Source organism: Cnephaeus nilssonii (genome assembly GCF_951640355.1).
Source record: "Cnephaeus nilssonii genome assembly, chromosome: 11".
Taxonomy (NCBI): Eukaryota; Metazoa; Chordata; class Mammalia; order Chiroptera; family Vespertilionidae; genus Cnephaeus; species Cnephaeus nilssonii.
Genome location: NC_137082.1, coordinates 63,675,208 through 63,703,026, shown reverse-complemented (window position 1 = coordinate 63,703,026; position 27,819 = coordinate 63,675,208). Strand labels below are relative to the sequence as shown.

The 27,819-nt window shown below is 37.7% G+C and overlaps 1 protein-coding gene across 2 annotated transcripts in view; it reads left to right on the top strand.

The window, feature by feature from the left end:
• The window catches only part of SPIRE1 (spire type actin nucleation factor 1), a 110,250-nt gene that overhangs the window by 60,481 nt on the left and 21,950 nt on the right, over positions 1 to 27,819 (top strand). For both annotated transcript variants that reach the window (XM_079783931.1, XM_079783930.1), the window contains exons 5-9: positions 6,859 to 6,936; positions 11,275 to 11,439; positions 13,209 to 13,295; positions 14,874 to 15,003; positions 25,721 to 25,893. In XM_079783931.1, the coding sequence (XP_079640057.1) occupies positions 6,859 to 6,936; positions 11,275 to 11,439; positions 13,209 to 13,295; positions 14,874 to 15,003; positions 25,721 to 25,893 (633 nt within the window). The remainder of the gene's footprint in view (positions 1 to 6,858; positions 6,937 to 11,274; positions 11,440 to 13,208; positions 13,296 to 14,873; positions 15,004 to 25,720; positions 25,894 to 27,819) is intronic.

The following is a 27,819-nucleotide window of genomic DNA, read 5'->3' as shown; positions in this document are numbered from 1 at the left end:
ATTGTCTTCATTCACCTATTAATTATAGTTTTTCATTGCTTTCTTCAGGGCTCAGCTGAAAGAACATCTCATCCTTTTATATTTATCACACTCTTTAAAATCATGTTTCCCTATTTATTTCCTTTCTAGTGGCCATCACAGTCTGTAGTTGTCTCGTAGCTCTCTTTTCTTAGTCATTAATATCTTCCACTGGAATATAATCTCATTGAGAGCAGAAACCTTTTTTCTTTTATTTACTGCTATATCCCATTGTAATAGGGCCTTTGTAAATATTTGGTTAGTGTTGAATGAATTAGCGAATCTATAGTTCAGATGTTGTAGATCTGATGTGTTACCACGAAACTTGAATCTTGGTCTTCTAACACTGTTGGCTATCTCCGGAATGCAGAACCTCCTTCATATTCTCACTGCTTGCACCTTTCTCATGCAGTGGTCTGGCATCTCTTGCCTGGGCTGTGGCAAAGCCTCTTAACCTTTTTCCCCTTCTCACATACAGTCTATCCTACAGTGTTAGACCCCTGTGTAAAGATGTTGTTGGCTCCTTGATACTTGTAGGTGGAAAGTATAACAGACCCCTTAGCATGATGTAGGAAACCACGTGCAATTGGGCCACAATCTGACCTCTCAGAGCTCTTCATTCAGTGTTCCCCACCACATATGCCTCTTCTGCTACCCTTCCTCCAGTCCCTGATCTCCTAGGGCCTCTGCAACTACCCAAAATCTCCTTTTCCTCTCTTCTCTAGCTTAGAAAATGCCTACTTACTTTGCCGACCTAACTCAAATGTCCACTCTTCTGAATTTTTTTTTTTCTGATTGCAGTTAATTTATTTATTCTCCGTGTTCATTGATAGAACATTTTTCTCTGGCTTCTATCACTTATTGTAATCAGTGTTTACATCTGTCTATCTGCTCACTAGATTGAGAACCTAAGAGCAATGACCATGCTTATATTGCCAAGCCTGTCATAGAATTAGGCATCCTAGGACACAATCTCTTGTGCTCTTTTTAGGTATGTTTTCCTTGCTGCTTCCTCAGCTTAGGACAACACTAGGGCCATTCATCAGTGAGATGGGGTGTGTGTGTGTTTTTTAACCTAGTAAATATCACATTTGGTTCTCAAGTTGTATGTTCCTAAATGTTTAGCATATTAACATTCAAGAACAAATAGAGCAGAATAGAATCAGCCTTAAGTTCCTTATAGCCAACTTCTACAACATTTATCCTGCTGTTTGAAGTGGGAACGAACCTGAGGAGTAGGGCGTTGAGATTGAATACTACTCAATTTTTTAAATTTCTAAAACATTTCCACTTTAAGAAAATTTATGTACCTCTGGGGGAAAAAAGATCCAAAGCCCCCAGTAACAGCTCTGAGCTCAGATAATGTATTCACTTAAACAGGTATAAACCCTGAGTATGTCTTATTTATTGCTTATGTGAACACTTCCTCATGATATTCCTATTAATTAGGTAGAATTACCCTTTTCCTCCCATCATTTTGAAAGTATTACAGATGTCCCCTTTGTTTGTGGGTTTTTACCCATTGACCCCCCTCTACTCTGCATGCCTCCCATCATTTTGTAGGTAGGAAACTGAAGCACAGTTTAACAGCCTGTAATAAATTAGCTGTCCATGGTGATAAAAAGAATTGGGGTTAGCACTACTTTTTAATGTTTTAGAAATAGTGACCAACAACAAAAATGGATCTAGAGAAAAGAAGTCAGGATGTGAAGGGAGGTATCTATAAACCTCAATATGGAAGGAACTGGGGAATTTTGGTGAAGAATTGTGAGAACGTAATATCCATATTTTGCTGTAGCATATACATGTGAGTGAAGAAGCACTAGATTTCAAAAGAACTAGGATCAGTTGGCAAAATTAATTAATTCATACTACAGTTATTTAGTGTGTCTCCTACATGACACATGCTACTACAATTAATAATAGCCAATATTTATTCTATACTTTGTGTGAAATACTATTCTAAGACTTATTTTTTAAAATATTTTTATTGATTTAAGAGAGGAAGGGAGAGGGAGAGAGAGAGATAGAAACATCAATGATGAGAGAGAATCATCGATTGGCTGCCTCCTGCACACTCCCCACTGGGGATTGAGCCCGCAACCCAGGCATGTGCACTCGACTAGAATCGAACCCAGGACCCTTCAGTCCACAGGTTGATTGATGCTCTCTCCACTGAGCCAAACTAGCTAGGGCCTATTCTAAGACTTTTTATGAATTTATATGGCTCTCACAACAAGCTGTGCCTTGTGCTATTATTATTTCCATTTTCATTGGGGACATAGTGGTGAATAAGATACTTGAGTAGGAATGACAGTGTAGGAGCAGCATTCCAGCAGTGTGAGGAGGGCTGTGGTAAGTGAACGCAGGGCGCCGCCAGCGTCGAGCCAGGGAATGAAACATTTTGTTTCCTCTACCAATACACATAGCTACTGCTATTTAAAATGAGCATTTTGCTGATGTCTTGATTTTCTAGATGTTTAAATGATCCTCACATCTCATTAGTCAAATTCTTCTGAATGGTTAAGGTTACCCTAAATTTAATAAAATCCTATTGTGGGAGGATGATTTCTAGATGCCCAGATTGGAGCCAATTTATCTTTAACTGCTCTTCTTTGATCAGATATGGAAATTATGAGGTAAGAAGATGAATTGGAAATACTCATGGTTTATTATGAATTTTCAAAAGATTATATGAGTATATTTTATACTATATAATCACACTACAGTGACACTTTAAGTGATTTACATATATAATTTCAATTTGTGCTATACAAGAATCATAATTTCATGATGCAGTCCTTGAGCTCAGTTTATCTTTAATGGGACTGTTGCTAAAATATTTTGCTTCAAAGGGAATATTATACATAGGAATATAAAAAGGAATTTTATATAGAGTATCTTCTGTTAGGAGAAAAAACAATGTGATTTCTTTGAAAGTATATTAGCATATTTTAACTGAGTAAAAAACTTGGTTCACGGATTATTGAAACATTCCTTTTTACACATTTAAAAGTTTCTGAAATTTGCATAGGGAAATACCATTAGATTACAAATAGTTAACAATATGGAGGAAAATGGTGATCATTAAAATGCTGTTATTAAAATACTAGAGGCTTGGTGCATGGATTCGTGCACCGGTGGGGTCCCTCAGCCTGACCTGCGCCCTCTCACAATCTGGGACCCCTCGGGGGATGTCAGACTGCTTGTTTTGGCCCTGCCCCCGCAGGCCAGGCCGAGGGACCCCACCGGTGCACAAATCTGTGCACTGGGCCTCAAGTATGCATATAAGATCTTTGGTTAATTTCTTTCCACCCTCCACCCTCCTTCCCTTCCCTCTGAGAGTCATTAGTCTGTTCCATGTTTCCATGCCTGTGTGTTGAGCGTCTAACCCCTGGTGGTCAGTATGTGCCATAGCTAACGGTCGAACAGTTAGGCTTTTATATATATATAGATAGGTTATTTTTATATGTGCATATATTTGTAAGGGTAGTTTAATTTTAGAAGAGACATGTGAATTAAAATTACTCTCTGAGCATTTGATATACTTGTAATTTACAGAGTAGATTTAATTTCTTTATTTTTAACATGCCAGGAGCTGAAAATGTTGGCATGGAGCAGTTCTAATTGTTATCTTGAGACTGGTTATGTTAGAAATGGGGAGAGTTAATTGCCATGTGGGTGCTCTCAGAACTTTTTCACCATATTCCAAGCACAGGTTGGCATCTGTTATTACATTTGTGCAAGCAAAAAATGTTTATTCAGAAGCTAGAATGTAACTGACAGAAGCTTATTTCTAAAATTAGAAAAATCTGTAATTTTATTTCAAATATCTCATTTGTTTTTGCTGCTAATGAGAAAAACGTGAGATTTTTAGTTGCACATTTGTTGTAGCTTGTTCAAGTATAGTATTTATAGATTTTTAACTGTATTATATTGATTTATTGCTGAATCAGAATTTTATTTCATAAAGAAGCTAGAGAGAGATCTTATTTGGTAAAAAGAATGCAATGTTTTTGTGATGGAATAAAAGTGTTCACAATCAAATCCTCATAGATATTCATTGGCTTATAAAGTTAATACCTACTATATGCTTATGATGAACCAGGCTGCATGCTGTATTTCTCCTGTATTACTTTATGTAATATTAACAGAATGCTAAAGGTAGTTATCTGCATTTTACAGATGAAAACATCAAACTGAGGATTTGAGCAGTTTAATAACTTGTTCAAGGTCACACAGCTAGGAAGTATCTGAGTTACAATTTATGCTACTGTTCAGAAAAATAAAGAAACATGAAATTCTTGGACTGTTCATTGAAATTATCTTCTGTGTTATAAAGAACAGATAGTGTTTCTTAGCAGAGAGTTAGAGATTTTATCACAGCACATGTAAAGGTGGAGATGTGTAGAGGCATAACAGTGAGACCATCCTGACTACATTTAGTCAGGGATATGTTGGAGAATAGTAAAAAGTAAGGTTGGATGGAAAAGAAGCCATATGTTTCTTCTATTCCACCAGAGTACCACAAAGAAGAATGAACTCCTATTTCTAGATTAAGAGGACATATTAAATCATAACTGTTTCCATTGCAAGTGACAGTCCACTCAAATTAGCATTGGTGCAGTGGGCCGGGTTTATTGGCTCCCATAAGTGGGAAGTTTAAGGGTACCGTTAGCTTTAGGCACGGCTGGATCCAGTACCTCAAACCCTGTGATCAGGACTGGCTTGCTTTCTCTATTCCCAGGACAGGCCCTTAGGTAAAGGCAGGTAAGATGATAGTGTGCCACCCAAATCTCAGATGTTCTCAGTTCAGTAACTACAGCAGAAAGTCTTTTCTGTTAACTGGGGCAGAAAAGTAATGGAGGAAGATAAGGAGTTATATGCCCACTCAGGAACCAGTCACTGACTGGGGAGATGGTATCCTCATCCCTATGAGTAGGTGACAAGGTGCTAAGCATGGCTCAGCCCTACTCAAACTGTAGGGGATGCATTCCCTACAGAGAGAAGGATCTTTATGAAAGGAAGGGAGGGAAAGGGTTTCTAGACAAAAACAATGGATGCCCACTGACATATATATAGTATATATCCTGTAGTTCAGAGGAGAATTAGGATATGCATGTTTTGGAACATGTTTTGGAAGTTCCTTTTCCCCAGAGGATGTAAATGCAAGGTTCTGCTATGTTTAATTGATTATATTTTAAATACAACACCATGAGGTAGATGGTGGTATCTTTCTTTTATTTTTTAAAAAATATATTTTATTGATTTATTACAGAGAGGAAGAGAGAGGGATAGAGAGTTAGAAACATCGATGAGAGAGAAACATCGATCAGCTGCCTCTTGCACACCCCCTACTGGGGATGTGCCCGCAACCAAGGTACATGCCCTTGACCGGAATCGAACCTGGGACCCTTGAGTCCACAGGCTGACGCTCTATCCACTGAGCCAAACTGGTTTCGGCGGTATCTTTCTTTTAAAGGTGGGGAGCAGAAGGCCCGAAGAGGGAACTTAAACAAGGCCATGACTCAGAAGTGGCAAGTGTCTTATAAATAGTCCCAAGCAGGAAACCTGACTTCTTTTTAAAAATAATTATGGAAACACTTCTGAAACCACCAAATATACTTTTTTTCTTTTAATTTCTTTCCTAGGGAGAGAGGAGATAATGCATTATTTATACCACCTTTTCTTCAGAGTAATTTTATTCTTTCTGAATAAAATTAATACTCCTAGGCATTACTAAGTACAAAAAAGCCAATGGTGTTATTATCATTTTGCAGATGGTTAATCTGAGATGTTGAAAAACTAAAAATAAATGATTTAGAAATATTTTATATTAAGTATTCATTATTTGTATATAAAACAAATTAGGTTTCCTACAATTTATTTAAACTTAGTCCAAATGCAATTAGGCAAATATGCTTAGCAAAATATATTAGAGTTGAATTATTGTGAGTAGGAATGTTATAACACAAAATTGTAATTAATATGTGAATATATATTTTACCTATCAAAATTTTTTATTGCAAATGTTGAATTAATGCAATTTCAAAGGGTATAAACTTCCAGTTATAAGATGAATAAGTTCTGGGGATCGAATGTATAGCCTGGTGACTATAGTTAACAATATTATATTACACTAGAGGCCCAGCATGCACGAAATCATATGTGAGTAGCTCACTTCCGCTTGCTGGCCGCCCTGCCCTCCGCTGCTCGTAGGTCTCCACCGCTAATAGCTCGTGCCCCTGACGGCGTCACAGCGTTACGGCTACGGGCCTTTTATTAATATAGATACTTGAAAGTTGCAAAGAGAGTAGATCTTAAATGTTCTCACCATTTAAAAAAAAGATAATTATATGAGGTGATGGAAGTGGGACTAACCTTATTACCTTATTGTGATAGCCATTTTGCAGTATATACATGTATCAAATTAAAAATAAATAAAAGGCATTTTGTATATTGAAATGTATTAAATTATTTGACAAATATATATTGAGCATCAAAAAGTGGCAATGCTTATATTAGCTTCTGAGAACAGAAATCTGAGTCATGAAGTCTAGAGGAAGGCACAAACAAATGTAAAATTAGTGTTGATAAGAACTATAGAGGAAAGGTTTATGGTGCTACAAAGTTGTATGGCAGGAAGATTTGGCTTGTTCAAGGAGGAAGGGAAGGTTTCCCTGAAGAATTGGTGATTCTGTTGAACCTGACACTACCTGTATTATCTACTTCAATAACGGTTTTGTTTATATTTTATCTGAAGGTATCCATTAGAAATTTTAAGTTGAGAAGGTAACTTAATGAAATTTTTACACCAAATATTTTTATTTCAACTGGTAGAATCTTAAGAAGATTCAAGAAATGGAGAAGAGCGATGAATCAAACACAGAACTGGAGGAGCTGAAAAACGCTGACTGGGTAAGAGCTGGGCATTCTCCCTGTTCTGTTTAGTGTTGGAGAAGAAATAACTGGTTGTTAAGGACTGTAGTATGAATTGATGTTACATGAATTTGAATACCTAGTCTTTCATTTGAGGAAATATCTATTTTCCATTTAATAAAATGATCTGATTTTATTAGAAACACCTCAATATCTCTGTGAGTTTGGTATTTTAAAATACTAATCTTTCTGGTTATATTAATACTTTAGCATAATCTTATATGTAAGTCAAAGTTTATGCTCTGTTTCAGGATAAGGTATGAAACTATAGTGTAGTATATTCAATTATTTAATGAATAGTTACCTGATTCAGGCCCTGGGGATGCAGAATGAATAATATGGGGTCTCTACCTTCATAAAACAGAAGACAGATTTCTAGAGCAGATGATGGTGGTGTATTCATGTGACACATTTGAGTGTCTGCTGTTTTTCCAGCCTGGTACTAGGTCCCTGAATCCCTGTCCTCATAGATGACTTAAAGTCGGGCAGGCATGACGGCCTTGGGGACAGGACAGTGAATGTCAGAGTTAGATGGAGGTATGTTCAGGTGTCAGTGGGGAAACACATTTTAGGATTCTGACTTTTCAGGTTAAGTACACTGGATAAGTAATGACATTATTAAATGAGGGAGTAGGAAAAGATACAGATTTGGGGGATATGAACAACTTGCTTTTGACCATATTAGATCTGCTTTCTAATTACCTAGAAAGATTAGAATGAAATGAGGAAAGAATAAGGAATAGAATGAAGGAGAATCAAAATTTCTTGAGTGGCTGACTCTAAACATCTCAGAATATTCCTAGTGGAATAAGGCGAAGTGATAAAATCTCTGGGAATATATACAGTGACAGTTGTGCATTATCTATACTAATAAAAGGGTAATATGCTAATTACACCGGGAGACCTTCCGGACAAAGCCATGGTGGCGGGGCCAAGGTAGAGGCGGTTAGGGGTGATCAGGACAGGAGGGGAGGGCAGTTGGGGACTATCAGGCTGGTGGGGGGGGGGGGCAGTTGGGGGAGATCAGGCCGGCAAGAGGGGGCAGTTGGGGGCGAACAGGCTGGCAGGCAGAGTGATTAGGGGCAATCAGGCAGGCAGGCAGGTGAGCGGTTAGGAGCCGGCGGTCCCAGATTGCAAGAGGGATGTCTGACTACCAGTTTAGGGGTCCCAGATTGGAGAGGGTGCAGGCCGGGTTGAGGGACACACACACCCCTCACCCCCCCGTTCACGGATTTCGTGCACCGGGCCACTAATCTATATATATATATAAAAAGCCAGCGACCATAATGGCCATAACAACCATAACGACCGGTCGCTATGACACCCACTGTGGCCAACCACCGATCAGGGGGTGGGGCCCGCCGGCCATCCTCGCAGCCCCTCCCCCCTGCTGGCCTGCCCCTGATTAGACTCTCCCACCCTGATCAAGAGCTGGCCGCCGGCCAAACGCCCCCTCTCTTCCCCTCGATCAGCCCGCCCCACCACGATACGCCCTCAGCCCTCCCGCTGGCCGCCCCACCCCTGATCTCACCCACCACCCCAATAGGGGGCAGAGCTGGCGGCCAACCTTCTGCAGCCCCTCCTCCTGGCTGGCCATGCCCCCGATGGGCCCCCACCACCCTGATCGGCCCAAAGCCCCTCCCCTCACTGGCCCCGCCCCTGATTGCCCCCCACCCCAATAGGGGGCGGGGCCATCCCACCAATATCCTGCAGCCCCTCCTCCCACCCGGCCCCACCCCAGATCGGTCCCTTCACCCCATCAGGGGCAGAGCCAGCCGGCCAACCACCCATGGCCCCTCCCCCAGGCTCCTGGCCCCCAATCGGCACCCCCCCACCCCATTCGGGGGTGGAGCTGGCCAGCCCACAGCCCCTCCCCATGGCTGGGTCTGCCCCCATTCGGCCCCCCAACCCCAATCAGGGTCAGGACCCTCTGGCCAATCACCCGCGGCCCCTTCCTCCAGCCGGCCCGGCCCTGATCAGGCCCCAATCAGGGTGGGCCAGCTGGCCAACCTCCCGCCATCTCCTCCTCCCCACAGGCCCAGTCCTGATCCGCCCCAATTGGGGGCGGGCCAGCCGGTCCCCACCTGTGCATGAATTCATGCACTGGGCCTCTAGTACTATATAATAACCATTAATTTCTGAAAAGTAATTTGTAAAATTTTTGCCAAACAATAATACATAAAGAACTGGCTACATAAAACAAGGCTGTTTTATTTATTTATTTATTTATTTAATTATTATTTTTTAAAATATATTTTATTGATTTTTCACAGAGAGGAAGGGAGAGGGATAGAGAGCTAGAAACATCGATGAGAGAGAGACATCGATCAGCTGCCTCCTGGACACCCCCCACCGGGGGATGTGCCCGCAACCAATGTACATGCCCTTGACCGGAATTGAACCGAGGACCTTCCAGTCCGCAGACCGACGCTCTATCCACAGAGCCAAACCGGTTTCGGCTTATTTATTTTTTTTAAATATATTTTATTGATTTTTTACAGAGAGGAAGAGAGAGGGATAGAGAGTTAGAAACATCGATGAGAGAGAAACATCGATCAGCTGCCTCTTGCACACCCCCTACTGGGGATGTGCCCGCAACCAAGGTACATGCCCTTGACCGGAATCGAACCTGGGACCCTTGAGTCCGCAGGCCGACGCTCTATCCACTGAGCCAAACCGGTTTCGGCAAAACAAGGCTGTTTTAATCCTTTCATAAATTATAGCAGAAGCTATGTGAGTGATCATCCCCTAATTTATCTATTTTGAGAATTCAAGGTTTCATATGTCAGGTTTTCTTAAAGCCTGAGGAGGTCAGAGCAGACCTCTCATATTTTTAAAAGATGAGATGGAGATGGTGCTTGAACTGGATCTTAAAGGAGTAAGTACGAAAAGTAGAGAAGTTGGGAACAAGAGTATTTCCAAAGAGAAAGCTAACTATTTTAGGGATGTATTAGAATATCTTTAATGGCAGAATCTAAAAATCTATTTTTTTTAAAAAGGAATATTTTTAGAAGATGTTCTGATGGGTATACCTCAATATTAAGTACCTCAAATTCTTTTTGGAATAAGAAATGGTATACATTTTGTTTTTGCTTTTTAATCACAGATTGTTTTGGGGGACATTTTTGAGAAATTTAATCAGAGTTATCTTTATAGACAATTCTTATAAATTATACCACTTGATGTTAATATAGTATTAACTATATTAATATATATATTATATTATATTTAACTATATATATATATAATATATAAATATATTTAAGTAGCTATTTGAGATACTTATTAATTTTAACAAACTATAATATTTCAGTTAATATCATATTGATTTATTTTTCAATGAAGTAGAGACTATGACACTGTAGCTTATAAAGCGGGAAAACAAAAGGGTTAAATTATAATACACATATTTAATATATTTTATATTACTATGAGTATTTCATATATATCTCATTCTTTTGAAGGATAGACAAAGCAACTTGCTATTTGTAGATAAGAAAACTGATATTAAATAATTTGTGCAAAGATAATAACATAAAAATTATCATTTTTATGCATTTTCCATGTACAGAACACATATTCTATGTAGAGAACATCTCTGATCTGCTCAACGAGTTATGAAGTACCATTTTCTTTTAGTGATAAGGAAGCCAGGGTTCAAAAAGGTGAAGCAACTACCTGGATGTCCAATAGCTAGTAGGTGGTTGTATAAGTTTGTTATGGTCACTATAATGCCATGTAACCAAACACTACAAAATCACTGTGGCATTAGGCAGTAATATTAATTTAGCTCATGAGTTTACAGATCAGTTGTAGTAACTCCACTCTATGTGTGTCTCATCCTTCTCCTAGGTGGTCATTCCAGTGGGTATCATGTCAATCCAGGCATGTTGTCCTTATGGCGATAATAGAAGTACGAATGACAGCCCATTGTGCATTTGCTTTTGAAGCCTTGAGTCACGTCATATCCATTACTATTCCAATGGCCAAGCAAATCATATAGTCAAGGTGTGAGAAGTACAGTCTTCCTCTTTAGTGAGCAAAGCTACATAACAGTGTAGACACAAGGAGGCCTGAAGAACTGAAACCATTAATGTCTACCAAAGTGAATGAGTTAGGATTTATACCCAGGTGTCTCAGCAGTTATAGCTTGTAGATTCTCTGCTGGGCTTTCTACTCACTTTTTAGTATCCTAAAATTTAATTTTAAAATTGTTTTTGTTTGCAATCCAAGCTCTTCATTTTTTCTGTGTGACTAGGTATTTATAGGAAACTAATAAATTCATTCATTGATGTCTCTCCACTATTTATTTTTCAGGCTCGATTCTGGGTACAGGTGATGAGGGATTTGCGGAATGGAGTAAAACTTAAAAAGGTCCAAGAGCGGCAGTACAACCCTTTGCCCATTGAATATCAACTCACCCCTTATGAGATGCTAATGGATGACATTAGATCCAAAAGATACACTTTGCGAAAAGTGATGGTAAGTAACATAGAAAACTATTAATGGATTCAAATGGATATTCTGCAGTAATCTTATTTGTTGAAAATGTTCTTTTCAATGTTATACTTAAAAAATATTTTTTTCTCATAAAAGTAATACATGGTCATTATAGAAAATTTGGAAAATATAAAAAAGCTCAAAGAAAAAAATTAAAAATATGTAATTTCACAATCCAGAGAGAAATTTTGCTAACATGGTGGTGTATATAACCTTCAGTTTTTTTCTATACATTTTATTTGGACAATATGGATTAACATTGGAATCTTTGTTTTCTAACCTGATATTTTAACTTAACATATGAGCATTTTCTTATGTCATTGTATATTCAACATCATTTCTAAATGACTGTATCTTTTCCAGCTTATGGCTATACCAGAGTTTACTAAACTTTATCAACATCCTGTTTTGTGTTACCTTGTATATAAATTTTTTTGAATAGTTACAATTAAATCCTTGAATTAAGTTCTTAGAAGTTAAATCATTATATAACTTGATCACCTGATAAATCTAGTACCCATCTGACACATACATAGTTAATACAGTATTATTGATTATATTCCCTATGTGGTACTTTATATCCCTGTGACTATTCTGAAACTGCCAAATTGTACTTCTTAATCCCTTCACCTTTTTCGCCCATCTTGAAACTTTTAAACTGTTCTCTGAATCCATGAGTCTGTTTCTGTTCTTCACATCTTGACCAAATTGGGTATCTTTTCGGTTTGACCAATTTGAGTGAGACAAAATACTCCTTTATTTTTAAAATCTGTATCTCTTTGCTTACAAGGGCATTTAAATATTTTAGATTAAATATTTTAGATTATATGCAAGGTATATTTCTTTCTTTTTTTACTTTAAATAATTTTTTATTTTTCAATTATAGTTGACATACAGTATTATATTAGTTTCAGGTGTACATCCCAGTGATTAGACATTATATAACTTACTAAGTGGTCACCCGATAAATCTAGTACCCATCTGACATCATACATAGTTATTATAGTATTAATGATTATATTCCCTATGTGGTACTTTACACTCCTGTGACTATTCTGAAACTGCCAATTTGTACCTTCACCTTTTCACCCATCGCCCCCAAGCTCCCTCCCATCTCGAAACCGTCAAACTGTTCTCTGTATCTATGAGTCTGTTTCTGTTCTTCTTGTTCATTTATTTTGTTTTTTAGATCTATTTTGTCTGGTATACGTATTGCTTACCACAGCTTTCTTTTTGTTTTGTTTTTTATTTGAAGTGAGTCTTTTGTAGTCAGCATTTGGCCACCGTATATCTTTTAGAGTACATAATTCATTTAAAGTAATTATTGCTAGACATGTGCCATTTTATGATTTGTATTTTTGATCCTTTATTTTCTTCTTTTACTTCTTAAAGAAGACCCAGGGATTATGCATATATGCATATAAATTCTTTGGTTAATCTCTCCCCACACACCCACCCACCACTGCCTTGCCTCTGAGATTCATCAGTCTCTTCCATGCTTCTATGTCTCTGGATATATTTTCTTCATGAATTTATTTTTGTTCATTAGATTCCACATCTGAGTGAGATCATGTGATACTTGTTTCTCTGATTAAGATTGTCATTTATTTATTTGACAATGTAAGAGAAAAGAGGTCAGTGCCCCTGACTAAATAGTCAGGTATTGCTTGTTTTAAAAATTCTTGTGGCACACTGTTGAAAATCACTGCTATAATCAAGTGAATCTTCTACTTTCTGTCTTTCTTTTTCAGGTGAATGGTGATATTCCTCCTCGGTTAAAAAAAAGTGCTCATGAAATCATTCTCGACTTCATCAGATCAAGACCTCCTTTAAATCCAGTATGTAATTTGACGTATTCCTCTTGATTAGAGTTAACAGAATGAATTATTCTCCTGTAGAGTGTGATCTCTAGAACTCAGCTCTTAAAGTGGTTAGTTTTTGCATTGAGCTTTTATTCTCAGAACTAGAGGCCTGGTGTATGAAATTCGTGCACAAGTAAGGTCCCTAGGCCTGGCCGGTGATCAGGGCTGATCGGGGCCTTCTGGCTGCTGGCCACCAGCTGGGGCCTTCCTTCATTTTGCGCCGCCCCCTGGTGGTCAGCGCATGTCATAGCTAGCAATCGAATTCCCGGTTGAACTCCCGAGGGGACACTTTGCATATTAGCCTTTAAATATATAGAAGATAGATGACTCCCAACTGTAGATTTACAGTTAAGTCCAAGGAAAACTCTTAACATTTGTTTAATACAAGGCTATCTTAGGATGTTTCAATTCAGAACAACCTGGGTTATAGTGCAAAATCTGGACAAAAACTTCCTAGGATAATGGCTAAATATAATACCAAATTGTTCCTGGTGTGGATTGCCTGCCCATCCAGTTTACTTAATAGTGCTAATAACCTCTTTGATTAAGTTGTAATTTCCATACTATTTTGCAGTAAATTCACCCTTCTGTACATCTACTTTTATATTATCTTCCTCTGTTAACGGTTCTTTCTAGTGACCATGGAATCAGAATATTTTAATCTGGATGAGCATTGGTTTGTGTTTCCTTTGTTTCTCACTTCTCCCCTTGGCTCAATACCAGTGCTCACCAAAGCCTCTCAACCCTTGTATATTCATTAACCTGGAAGGGAATGTACACAGGGTCTACAGCATAATTAATGATCCCTCTTATAAATCTTTTTAAAAGAAGGGAAAGAGGCCACCTAGGAAATAATTTTAAGAATGCAGATCATGGGAGAGAAGAGAGAGCATGGCGTCAAATAAACCTGGATGTACACACTAGCTCCAAGATTTAGCAGCCATATGTTTGTGAGTAAGTTAATCAGCCTCCTGGAGCCTTTATTTATGCAACTATAGAAGGTTGTGGTGACTTAAAAATACTCTTTTCAAAAACAATAATAGTATTAAAGTATAGCTTGCATTTCAGTTAATTGCCTCTCATGCTTGCATATAGGGAACATAATTTTAACTTTAGCAAAATTGTCTCTTTTTTAATATATATATATATATTGATTTCAGAGAGGGAGAAGGAGAGAGAAACATCAGTGATGAGAGAGAATCATTGATCAGCTGCCTCCTGTACACCCCCCACTGGGGATCAAGCCCACAAACCCAGCATGTGTCCTGACCTGGATTGAACTGTGACCTCCTGGTTCATACATTGACATTCAACCACTGAGCCACAGTTGTCGCTTTAAAATTAGTTAAGCACATATGACTAAATCACTCTGAAATTCAGCAATCTCCCTATTGCTTTAGGAATCTTGATAATGACTTTAAATAGTTTTTTTATCAAGCAATGTGTCAATCCAAAAAATATAATTTCATAACACTATACTGTATGAATGGACTTAAGTAAAAACTATTTAAGGACAACTACTCTAAGTCTCCAACCATTATGTGTTTTTTCAAGGCCTCAGCCAGAAAACTAAAACCCACTCCACCACGGCCACGGAGCCTCCATGAAAGAATACTAGAAGAAATCAAAGCAGAAAGAAAGCTGCGGCCCGTCTCCCCAGAAGAGATTAGACGTAGCAGATTAGGTGAGTCACTGCTTTCCACACTCCTGGTCTAGACACACCCGCTTGAAAAAGTGTCTTTATGTCATCAGCTTAGTGGAACTAACGGTACAAGAATAAGAAATTCTTTCCCTACATGATCCTGAACTGTACAAGAGCATCCTAGCATAGTGGACAGAGCTCTGCCAATCTCTAGACTGTGGTTTTAGGAGAGTGTCTTTACCTCTCTGAGTGTCTGTTTCTTTGTCAATAGAAGGGGCATAAAAATTCCTCTACACCTGCATTATGGCTTTTTTGGAAGAATTAAATAAGATTGTGGTTAAAATATTTTATAAATTGTGACACATATACAAAGTTATGTTTTATAATAAAGATATAGTGTTACTTCAAGTTTCTATTGTCTTAATTATGGGTTTAAAGATATGGTATTAGGTGATAAAAGCATCAATTACTATCTGGTATCACTTAACTTATTTCCAAACTTCCTTTATATTTAGTAAATTTAATGTGTTTAATGTATACTATAAGTGCACATTGATTTTGATTTATAGATAGATCATATTGTAAAATGTCTGTAAACATTTTGTTTATACAGCTCTCCTCCAATTTGTAAGGTGCCCGAAGAATTCAGAGAAACTTCTGTTAGGAAAATAGATTATAATGGCACCTGAACAGGAAAGGAATCAGTTCTGTGACACCACCCTCTCCTAGTTTCTCCTCTGATTTCTTTTTCTGCTTCTTTGAGACTCTTCTTGATTCTTTACGTTTCTATCTTGGGCTCACTTCTTCCTGTTCAACCATGCCCTTTTCCATAGTTTTTTTTTTCTGGCTATCTTTCAGCCCCCAATCTACACAGATTTCTCTAAAAGTTCAAACTCATGCATCCATCTGTCTACTAGATAGAGCCTCCTTATATCCTACAAGCAAGGCAAGCCCAACAAGTCCACAAGTAAACTCATCGGCTTTCTACCCAAACTATCTCTTCCTGTTTCCCCAGTTCAGTGTGCCCAACTCAAACTTCAGCATCATCTCTGACTCTTAACAGCCAAGCCCTGTTGATTTTACTTCTGGATCTTTCTAGTCTTCCACTCAACAGCCACTATCTTAACCTAAGTTGCCATCTTCTCTGGTCTATTTATTGCATCAGTTCTGATTACTCTCCCTGCGTTCAGCTCCAAACTCTTCAGTCACTCCATATAGATGTTCCTTGACTCTCAGCCCTTCTGTTACATTGTGACCTTCATGATGGCAGGACCCGTGTCTGTCTTGTTCATTATTGTGACCCCAGTACCTAGTACAGGGACTTGGCTGTAAAAAGAACTCCCATATGTGTTGAAATTTTTTAATGTACCTTACAATTACTAAACTATAAATAAAAGTTATGTCGATTTATCCCTGTCTAATTTTTATGGCAGCAAGTATTGTCTCTTAAAAATGATGTTTAGCCCAGCCAGCATGGCTCAGTGGTTGAGCATCGACTGGTCAGGGTTTGATTCCTGTCAGGGCATATGCCTGGGTTGTGGGCTGCACCCCCACTGTGGGGTGTACCGAGGCAGCCGATCAATGAGTCTCTCATCATTGATGTTTTTATCTCTCTCCTTCACCAGTCCTCTCTGATATCAATAAAAATATTTTTAAATGATGTTTATAGCATGCAAAGTGACAGATCCATATGAGCATTTACATAATAATGAGCCAAAACATATAAACCATGTGAACCAAGAGTTCTTATCCTGGGATCCTTAACTGGGCCTGGGGAGGGTCTGTGAATCCCCTGAAATGTTTTAAAAATATATGCATATTCCACAGACTATATGTATGTGCATTTTTTATTTTTTTTAGAACAGAGAGTTAGAACCACTGTGGAAAAATAAGGAAATTGAATTGTAGGATAATTGTTTTAGACTAGATTTTTAAAAATTTACTACACCTTGAAAAGGAATAATTGAGGTAATACAAACGATTTCAACAAAACTATAGAGTAAAACAAATAGTTTGCCATGAGAAAAGTAAGCTTTATGATTTACAGGAATGAAGATTAATTAGGTTTGGGATTATAAACTTTAATGGAAGTACCAATAGAATAGAAAAAGGAATAAGACAAGCATAATGTACTTGCATTACTTAGATGGTATGTGGCATTGAGTCTTTCTTTTTTTTCCAATACTGTTTTGAACCTTTATTTTCTATTAAACATTGTGCCGGCTATTGGGGTACACAAATGAATAAGGCATCTTCCCTGCCCACAAATGCTTACAGAAGAGTGACTCTGGAGTGTCCTGCATGTTCATGTTGCAAGAGATATACATGAGTGCTAATAGCAGCCAGTGAGAGGTCATTAAGTGAGGTCATTTGAAGGAGTCTAAGAAAGAAACTAACAATCTTTATAGGCATCAAGGGGACACTCTTAAATTGCATGGAATGTCATCACAAACACTAGTCACACACATATTCTTCTGTTTCATTTTAAACAAATCAGATGCTAATAGAAGCCCTATTTTACAATAACTAAATATCAGATTTTGTTGATCATATATCTTATTTTAACCTTATTACTTGGTATTTCACAACAACCAGAATTGAGTTGTTATAGAAAGTGATTGTTCTATGAGAGTCTTACTTCTAGACTTCTGTCTTCAAAGTGATCTTAAATTTTAATTGAACAGTAAAAGATTTTGGCTTATTATTTCTGTAGATGTATATTGGTTCTTACAATTTTCCTTTGGGGGGTTTGGTTAGGACAGTGGTCGGCAAACCGCGGCTCGCGAACCACATGCGGCTCTTTGGCCCCTTGAGTGTGGCTCTTCCATAAAATACCACGTGCGGGCGCGCACGTACAGTGCGATTGAAACTTCGTGGCCCCTGCGCAGAAGTCGGTTTTCGGCCTGGGCGAGTCTATTTTGAAGAAGTGACGTTAGAAGAAGTGGGGTGTCGGTCGCATGTGGCTCGCGACCACTGGGTTAGGATAAATTTGGCAGAATTAACTTGAAGAAATTTTTCCCTAAATATTTTTATAATCTTTCTTCTCCATGTAATTGCAAGTAGAAAACTACTGTTGAAATGGGGGAAATATGTAAATGTTTAAAGAAGAAATGTTACCCATAGTTTCAACAACCAGAGGCAGTTCCTGCAAATCTACTTGTGCATCTTGAATTAGAAACAAAAAATTTATGTACAGTATTCTGTCTTCATTTAACATTGTATGTGGCATGAGCACTTCCACTGCCATTAAATATGACTCAAAACATTATTTATAAGGACATGATATCCTCACATATGGCTAAACTGTGTTTATTTACCTATTTCTCTGTTGTTCTACAGACTATTTTCTTATTAAGTCTGAAATTACTATTCTTGTACATAGTGTTCATATCTGATCATTTTCTTTTTCCTAACATCTCTTATTGAGATTTTGGGTTTTAAATATAAGTTGTTACTTTTAAAAGCATCATTTTTCTAAACATCCTAGTGGCTATGATGCTTGATTGCTGTCCTCTTTGTGGTATATGGAACTTAGAAAAATCTGAACCTCATCTTACAAGAAATAATAGCATCTCTTTCTTGTGCAGTAGTCAGTCCATTTCAAAAGATATGTTCATGTACCAGAGAAGAGCAGGATAATATATTGGAGAAGAGTGATGAGTGCTTTTACAATGTGTAGTAATATATTTACTCTACATAATTGGGGAACTCTAGATTCGGTAGTATTGAGTTTAGAAATGCAGAGTTTTTTTAATGGTGTGTGGAGGGTTATTCTCGTCAATGTAAAATCTTGAAAGACAACTAAAACACAGTAAATTGGTTATTTAAAAGTTATAATGTAGTTCGTATATTAGGATAAAATACATAAAATATTATTTCCTGGTTATCAAACAATAAGTATGGTTCTTAACAAATAGTTGCTTTATTTGCCCTATTTAATAGTCACATCCCCTTTGTTGACTTAAGTGCTTTTTAAAACATCTGCATGTGATTCTGACATCTTGCTAAGTTGAGTTTGAGATGTAACTGAATGCTTTTCCTTCACATCATTTTTTTTTTAAGACACTATATTGAGACTTTGGGTTGTAAATATAAATTGTTCCTTTAAAAAAACATCTGCCAAAAAACATATCGAGAGATATTTACATGCTGTTAAATGTGGGCGTTAGAACACTATAGGCAATCTACCTGGAAAACTTGAACTGGACAGACACGCCTGTACTTCCTTCCTCACTAGATCTAATGTTCTATTCTCTTCTGCCACAAAGACGCCTGTCTCCCTGAGCCTAGGTCACAGAGTACATAGTCCTGGTAAGAATTTTGGGCTGTAGTGAAAATAGATAATTCTGTCATGAATACCCAAATTCATCAAATCTTTGTATAACCTTTTTAAAAACAGTTTTATTAAGATAAATCTGCCTATCATAAAATTCATCCTCTTAAAGTTAGAAAACTCAGTGGGTTTTAGTATGTTATAAAAATTTAAAAACAAAGTAGTCAATAGGAAATAAATAAGTTTATTCTTAAGAAAGTATATTTATTGAGCTTTTTACAGTGTACCAAGCCCTGTTCTGAGCACTTTTTCTTTTCTTTTCTCTCTTTTTTTTTTTTTTTTTTTTTTTGGTGCAAAATTATTTAATCTTCCTAACAGTTCCATGAGGTGTAGGTATCATTATTACCATTTTACAGATGAAGTAACTGAAGCACAGAGAGGTTAAGTAACTTGCCCATAATCACACTGGTAGTAAGTGGCAGAGCTGATGTTCAGATTTAGGCATTCTGGCTCCTGAGGCCTCTTTTCGACTACTAGGTTACACTGCCTTCAGTAGACAATTATTGACATACAAGAGGCCCAGTGCACAAATTTCATACACTGGTAGGGTCCCTAGCAGCTGCCAGCTGCTAGCCGGGTACTCCCTCCCTTCCCCCGCTTGCCTGCCGCTGCTACAACTGGCCAGGGCCTCTCTCACTTCCCCCAGCCGGCCCCGCCCCCTGGTCGAACTCCTGGTTCAGGGGAAATTTGCATACTACGCTTTTATTATATCGGATTGTGATGCTTCTAGTTCTTAAATGAGATTTCATATAAAATGTTTTACCTGTATGCAGAAAGCCAAATTTTCACCCTGAAATAAATTATTTAATAACACGTTTATCTTTAAATTTTAAAGATTTTGTATGTTCCCTAAAACTGTGTTTTTTAAAATGGCTATTTTTTTCTTTTGATCAATATTATATTGAAGTCAAAAATTCTATAGTACTATGGTTCTTTAAAATTTTTGTCTTTATCATGCTTATTTTTAACATGTTCTTTAAAAAGTTATTTTCTTTTATTGTTACTTCATTTGAAGTCTGAGTGATAGAGTTGAAACTAAGACTCACGGTTTCATTATATTTTAGATTTTTATTCACTGCCTTCTGCCTTACAGTCTGAAATGTGCCACTCCAGGTCTTCTCGAATTTTCCCTTCTTTTTTGTCCTCCCTGTATATTTCTAACAGCTGAATTATTTTCTTTTTATTGTTTGTTTTCTTTTTTTCAGCAGTGCGGCCACTTAGCATGTCTTACAGTTTTGACTTGTCAGGTAAAAAAAAAAAAAAATGCTTTCACACCTGACGTGGGTTTTGTGGTTTCTGTGAAATACATTTCATTCATCTGCTTGTTCAAAGATGTCAAAAAAGAAAATAGAAAGGCTTCTTCTAGGCTGTGGTCAGTAAAATAAGACTTTCTGCTTATACTTTTAAAAAAGTAAAACTGCAGTAAATCTGTTGCCTACCCAAGGGGTTATGGAAGAACCATTACACCATACTTACGGTTATGGAATGTGGCTGCCGATCCTTGTGGTCTCTCACTCACCCACAGTCTTCTAAAGCAATGATGTCACAGTCTACAACAGGACTTTGCTTTAAGAGACTAGAAAAAACCTTCGAGAAACGAAGTTTTGACACATCTTATCCTCTAAAGCATTTAAGTAGCTAAACTGCAAACTGTCAGCTACTTCAGGGGACCGCCGCTTCTCAGTTGATGGGCAGGAACTTGTATCTCTTTGCTCCCTGTAGAAAGGCCAAGTCACAAACAGTTCTGAGTGCTCATTAACAGTATGAAAACAAAAGCACTGAATGGCTTTGGTTGTAAAATACGAGCCCCGGGTTTGTGGTACAAGTTTAGGACCCCCCCCCCCCCCCGCCCCTTAAGTAGACAGGGATTAATAGTGAAACAAATAATTATTAATGAGTAAATGTAATCTATAAAATCAGCCCTCTTTTTAAATTGAGTTTTTAAACTATATATGAGCGAAGGTTCCAAGCCAACTTAATCCTCATAAATTATTTTGCAAGTTAGAATTTTTAATTTCAGAAGCTGTCGTTTTCAATATAAAATGAGATAAGATGTTGAGACTAATAATTTCTTCCAGAATTTTCTTTTATATGCCATGCAATTGTTGGCATATATTAAATATAAATCCATATTTAAAGATCCAGAGAGTTCTAGTTTTATATTCTGTATATGAATATTTACTGAGTATCTTTCAACTGCTAAACTAGTTCCCAACTGTTTTTTAAACTTCTTTTTATATTTGTATGTCTCAGACATGACTAATATTTGTGCTTTCAAGAAATTCAAATAAATAATTTACACTCTTCATTTACTACTTTTGACTGACCACTAAAGAGCTTTTCTATTTTCTTTATCCGCTTGAAAATTTTCATTTTACCAACCATTTGCAGAGTAACCTTATAAAAAATTTTGTTCTGGAAAATAAACTCAGAAATGTTTTGGAATATATAAGTTACTACCAGTCTCGTAAAAGTTGGCAGTATATATTACAGACACTCTACCTCTTCTAAATATCTACTAACGATATTTCCATCAGTTGGACTGTATGAGAGTGGCTGGCTACCTAAACACATTGACTATTGGCTAACACAATTAAGCACAGGTTTAGACATTATGCATGCCCATACACATTATATATAGGTGTATTTTGGGTTCTTATAGGTTATATGATGGGTTGTGTATTGGGAAGAAGGATATTGGTACTTGACCTCCTTGATATAAATGAGTAACAAAACGTTTTTATGTGCTTTCACTGCTCATCATTTGCTATAGTTTATTTCATAACTTAGTGTATATACTTCATGATTTCTACATGCTTTGTTCTCGATTTCTTGTGCTACTTTTATGTTTTCATAGTTGCATCTTGACAAATTATAAATGGGCCCTGACTGGGTGGCTTAGTTGGTTGGACCATCATCCTGGACACCAAAAGGTGGCGGGTTCAATTCCCAGTCAGGGCATATACCTAGGTTGCAGGTTCAGTCCCTGATCAGGATATGTACAGAAGGCAACCAATCAGTGTTCTCTCTCACATTGATGTTGCCCTTTTTCTCTCCCTCCTTCCCTCTCTCTAAGATCAATTTTAAAAAAATTATAAATGGAAAAGATGGATCCATTCTTTAACCTAGTGCAAAATTGGAAAACTAAGGAGTAAATATTGAAACAGATAAATAATTTCTCTGAACTCAAGTGTAGAATAAGACATAAAGTATATTCTGTTGCTTAGGTATATCCTAGAAATATTAATCCTTAGTGGAAATTTTTAATCCATTCAACATTAATTAAGTATAATTTATTTTTGCAATGCAAATATTAAATATGTAATCTGTATACCAGTTATATTTACTCCAACTAAGTAAGACAGCAACTGGGTGTATCTAACACACATAAAGTTATTATAATAAAGCATTCAATATCATGGCCATGCACTGAACCTGAGATATGTGACTTTTAAAGCCATATCTAGCATCTTAAATATTTTGCTTAATTATAAATATCAGTTTTTTTCCTCAAGAAATTGTCTTACGTAGAAGTACAAAGTTTCATCTAAGTATTTGGTTTTCTCACTTACACTAAAGTAATGAGGGTTTATTTATTTGAACAGAAGAGTGTAAGTAATCAAACTACTTAAAAACATCTCTTAAAATATGTTCAACTGAGTCTTTTATAAATATGAAATATGAGATGAAATCACACATAATATTTAGTCTCATATGTGGAGATCATTCTGAAACCTTACTGTTACATCGCATATTTTTTATTAATCCTATTTATCTCAAAGCCTTCAATTTAGTACAAGGTGTTTATTTTAGTAGTTTTAGTCAGTGAACTCTATCAGTCTCATAGCACAGTGGTTAGGCAGTTAGAGAGGTATTGAGTAGTTTCTCAAATCTCTGCCTTGAGAATGAAATGAACTCATGGCAGCCCTTATTACTTAACAGTGTTTCCTAAGCTTCAGTTCAGACACCACCCTCATGATTTTTGCCAGACTTAAGTGCTGCCAAGTACTATTTTAAGTTTTTTTAAATCCATCATAAATGACTTAAATATCTTAACCAAAAACATCCATAAAATCATGCATCTGATAAGTATTTTTTTTGAAACATTAAAGTAAATATATAACCATTAAAACTGTTTCAGTGTTCCTCCAGGCACTCCTAAGCGGTCTCACCTGACCTGATAGATTGGGAATGTGAGACCTGCCTTGGGAAGCTGACTGCGCTGCGTTCTCACTATACCTCCAATTTGGGAGCCTCGATTGAAATATGGGTAGTTAAGAGGGATGAAAGAGTGTGTAATTTTAACTTTGTGCTTTCTCTTAAAAGACTAACTAGTACAACAACATGAACAATTCCATAGGAAAGGTATGAAATGAGATACCCTATAGAATCAGGTTTTTAAAAATATGTACTTCTGCCCTAGCCCATTTGGCTCAGTGGATAAAGCGTCGGCCTGCTAACCGTAGAGTCCCTGCTTCGATTCCGGTCAAGGGCACATGCCTGGATTGCAGGCTCAATCCCAGTAAGGGGCATGCAGGAGGTAGCCAATCAGTGATTCTCTCTCATTATTGATGTTTCTATGTCTCTCTCCCTCTCCTTTTCTCTCTGGGGAAAAAAAAATTAAAAATATGTATATATACTTCAAGACCATATTTAAGCACTACCTTTTTTCTTGACTAGGAATTAATTAGCCCAATCATTTCCTCCTTTGCTTTCTAGAAAACTTGGAAATTATTCCTAAGTGTGGCAGCCTACCACTCTATTAAAGCTGTATTTGAAGACTTTAACCATTATAATGTGTATAAAAACTTGCTGCTTTTACCCGTTTGTCCCCTTCAGCATACCTCCTTCCCTAATTATTTATTTGTTCTAGCTACTTAATACCTGGAAACATAATAACAAAAGTAATGCACATGTTGTCAAAACTTCTATTAGAAATCTTATGTAAACTGGTAAATGATTGATGGGCAGGTATGCCTGTCTTCTTCCTTCCTTTTTCTTTTCCTCCATCCTTCCTAGCTTTCTCAAGCCCTTTCTTCTAGTCCACAAGGGAGTGTTCGCTGGCCTTCTTGATCTATCAAAATAAGTAGAAATTGTAAATATTAAGTCAGATAATGTTATAGAAGGCTGTACTAGAACACATTTATATACTTAATCTTTCCTGAAAATCCACTTCTTAAACTTCAAGCATATAAATATTATGCGTTGGGGGGAACTACTAATTCTTAATTTTATAATAACCAGTTACAATGCCTTCCCCTCGTAAAGGAGCTGAAAGCATGTCTTTTTCGCTTAGTACTTAGTGTACCCTTACCCCAACTACAGGGGCTTCAGACTGTTCCATGTGCACAGACCTGCTCACGGTGCTGATCTGGAACTTAAATTACACAGTGACTGCTTTTTCCCATCTTTAAATACTCTAATTTGGTAGTTATTAAGCTTTGATGTTTAACACTTCATTTGAAATGCTGAAGAAAAGTGGTTCCACTTGCATTGGAAGATTCCAGGCTACAGTGCAAAAAAAAAAAAAGTGGACTTTAGAATCAGTACTGACTACGATTCAGGTTTCCGCCACCCACGAGCTATGTGGCTGGCTAAATTACTCTGATCCTTGGCTTACTCACTTGTTAATGTAGATACAAATTGGTGTTATTAATTGCTAACATTCATGGTGAAGTGCCTTTAATACACACAGCATTAAGTATCTTATATACAGTTGTTAACTTATTTAATCCTTACAACAAACTCATATCTGTTGTTAGCCCATTTTATAGATGAGGAAACAAGAGGTTAGCAGCAGAGCTTGACTTTGAGCAGAGCCATCTGCATCTTACTGTACTGTATACCCTGTGCTCTGCTATGTACCCTGCATTTCTTTAACTTGTTACATTGCTTTCCCATCCAGATTGGAGCTCTGAGTAAACTAAGTCAGCTTTATCAGAGGGGTTGTATCCCAGATTCTTTGTGTTCATGTTTATATGAATATGGGTTATTAGCTATTTTAAATCAAACGATGTTCGTACCTGACAACCATACACTTAATTGGGCTTCATGCATGCTGTCACTTTGATCCACCCATCACTAGCTCTTTAGAGTCTATAAAGTAAAACTAGCCTCTCTGAGCCTCTGGAAAATGAAGAAGTTAAGTCAGTTATCTGTAGGACTTCTTTCAGCTCTAAATTTTAACCTATAAATGTGAATATATCATTAGTCAGTTAAAGGTTTTCTTCAATTGAATCTGACAGGTATTATCTAACAAAAATGTTTTGTATACATAGGTATATCAAGCGTCTGTGCTCTGTATGTGTGACATGGAAATGCTATGTCACTGGTGTGCGTTTCTGAGTGCAGGTACTTGGGGAAGTGTGTTTTGTCCACTGATTACCTTTCTTAGCTCAAGAAAAGCTTCCTTCTTTCTCTTACCAGATGTAACTACCCCTGATTCTCCAAAGCACACTGCGGAATCATCAGTGGTGAATGGAGGTTTGACATCACAAACAAAAGAAAATGGGTTAAATGCTGCACAGCAGGTGCCTGTGCAGCGGAAGAGGCTCCTCAAAGCTCCGACTCTGGCTGAACTGGACAGCTCTGACTCCGAGGTGAGGTTCCGCGAGGCCCTGGTTCACAAAGCTTGACTCCAAGTTCAGGATGCCAACACTCGCTGACCTCCCCATTTTTCAAGCAATAAAGTTAGGGTTAAAATGGATTGGTTTAGCAGGAAATAAAACAGAGGATTATATACTGTCACTTAGTAAAGATCAATATAATTACCATAATATATAGAATAAGTTTTAAAATATTGATGTAGTCTTAGATTATGGTGGGGTTAAAAAAAGTCAACAATTTTTAGGCTTATATTATCTTAAATACCTTTTATATGGAGGAAGGGAAAAGAAAAACATATTTACACTAAAAACACAACACTGTAGAATAATCATCCATTTACTTCTCTCTCTAAAATACACACACACTGACACATCCCTACTGAAGGTTGTCCTTTCTGTAATAACATCAGGCAGGCCTCGGAAAGAAAACTGTGCTAGTGTTCTCCAGATTTTATCTTTCACTACTGCCCTCTGGGCAAGATCTGACATCCTTTTTTCAAGAAACAGGAAGGATGCTGTTGCTGATGCTTCCCAAATCTCTCAGTCCTCTGTCTGCAGCATCAGTATTGTATATCTCCTCTGCTCCATCCTCAAAATCGACATGTGTAAAATGAAATCACATTCTTGCCCTCCTTCCTCCTGCCCTCCCCCCCAACCGCCACCACACCAACAGCACACACAGCCGGCTTCTCATCTTCTGTTTGCTATTGTGGTTGCTGGCTCCACCCTCTCCACATCCATCCAGGGTAGAATTTAAGGCATTTTTCTTTAATTACCCTCTCATCAGTCTCCACCCCTAACCCAGAAGATACCAATAATAACAATTTTGTTACTAAATGTTTTTCAAACATTAAGAATAATAAAGAAATATCCTTACTACTGCCTGACTTCAGTGCACACTGTCACACATGCTGTCTCTCTCTTCAGGCCCATCTTACCTTTCTTCTTTCTAGCCTTCCCAATTCCATCTGACATCACTCCTGCTTGACACCTTTTGAAGGGTCCTTGACACTTACAGGATTAAGTTCATGTCCCCAAATAACCCTGGTGATCTGATGCCTGTGCCACCACTCCCTGCCTCAGTCTACACCTCAGCCACACTCAGCCATTTGTTCTTCCCTGTACATTCCCTCCTTCCTCCACTCTGTGCTTAGTCGTGTCTGCAGTCTACCCTCATTCCTAACTCCTGTTTATCCTTTAACAGTCAGCACGTACTTCGCCTTCTCTTTTCCCCGACATCCCTAATCCATTAGGCCCCCTTCTCTGTGGTTCCATAATAATCTTCCCTTCTCTCTGTTATGTTAGGCCACTTAACACTGTAGTATCATAACCCATGTATTTCTCTCTCCCACCAGAGGGCAAGCTCCCTCAGAAGAGAGACTGTGCTAAATTCACTTTAGATCCTCGGTTCTTAACACCCAGTAGACACTCGCAATTTAGATAAATTTATACTAACCTGTGAGAACAGCAATTTAAATTAAAAGACTATCTAGCTCTGTACTGTTCATTATAGTAACCACTGATTACTGTGACGGTTGAAATTTAAAATGTGTTAAAATTAAGTAAATTTAAAACTCTCACTTCCAGTTCCTAAGTGCTCAGTAGCCACGGGTGGCAGGTGGTGACCACACTGGATGGCACAGAGCACAGCGCCACCCTCAGCGGAGCTCTGTTGGACAGCACTGGTCTGAAGGACAAGCGGTGCTCCTCCTCCACCTACTGAAGCGTTTTTAACAACTTCCTTTCCCTCCTCCACTCCTCTCACATACCTGGCCGCCGGGAGATGAGTGGGCAGCCTCCACAACCTTCCTGGTGGTCCTTTGTTTGAAGCTCTACTGCCAGAGTCCCAACACCAAATCTTGAGATGATTTGCTAGACACAATTCTTTTAATCCGAGAGAGGCCATTTTTGAGCATCTAA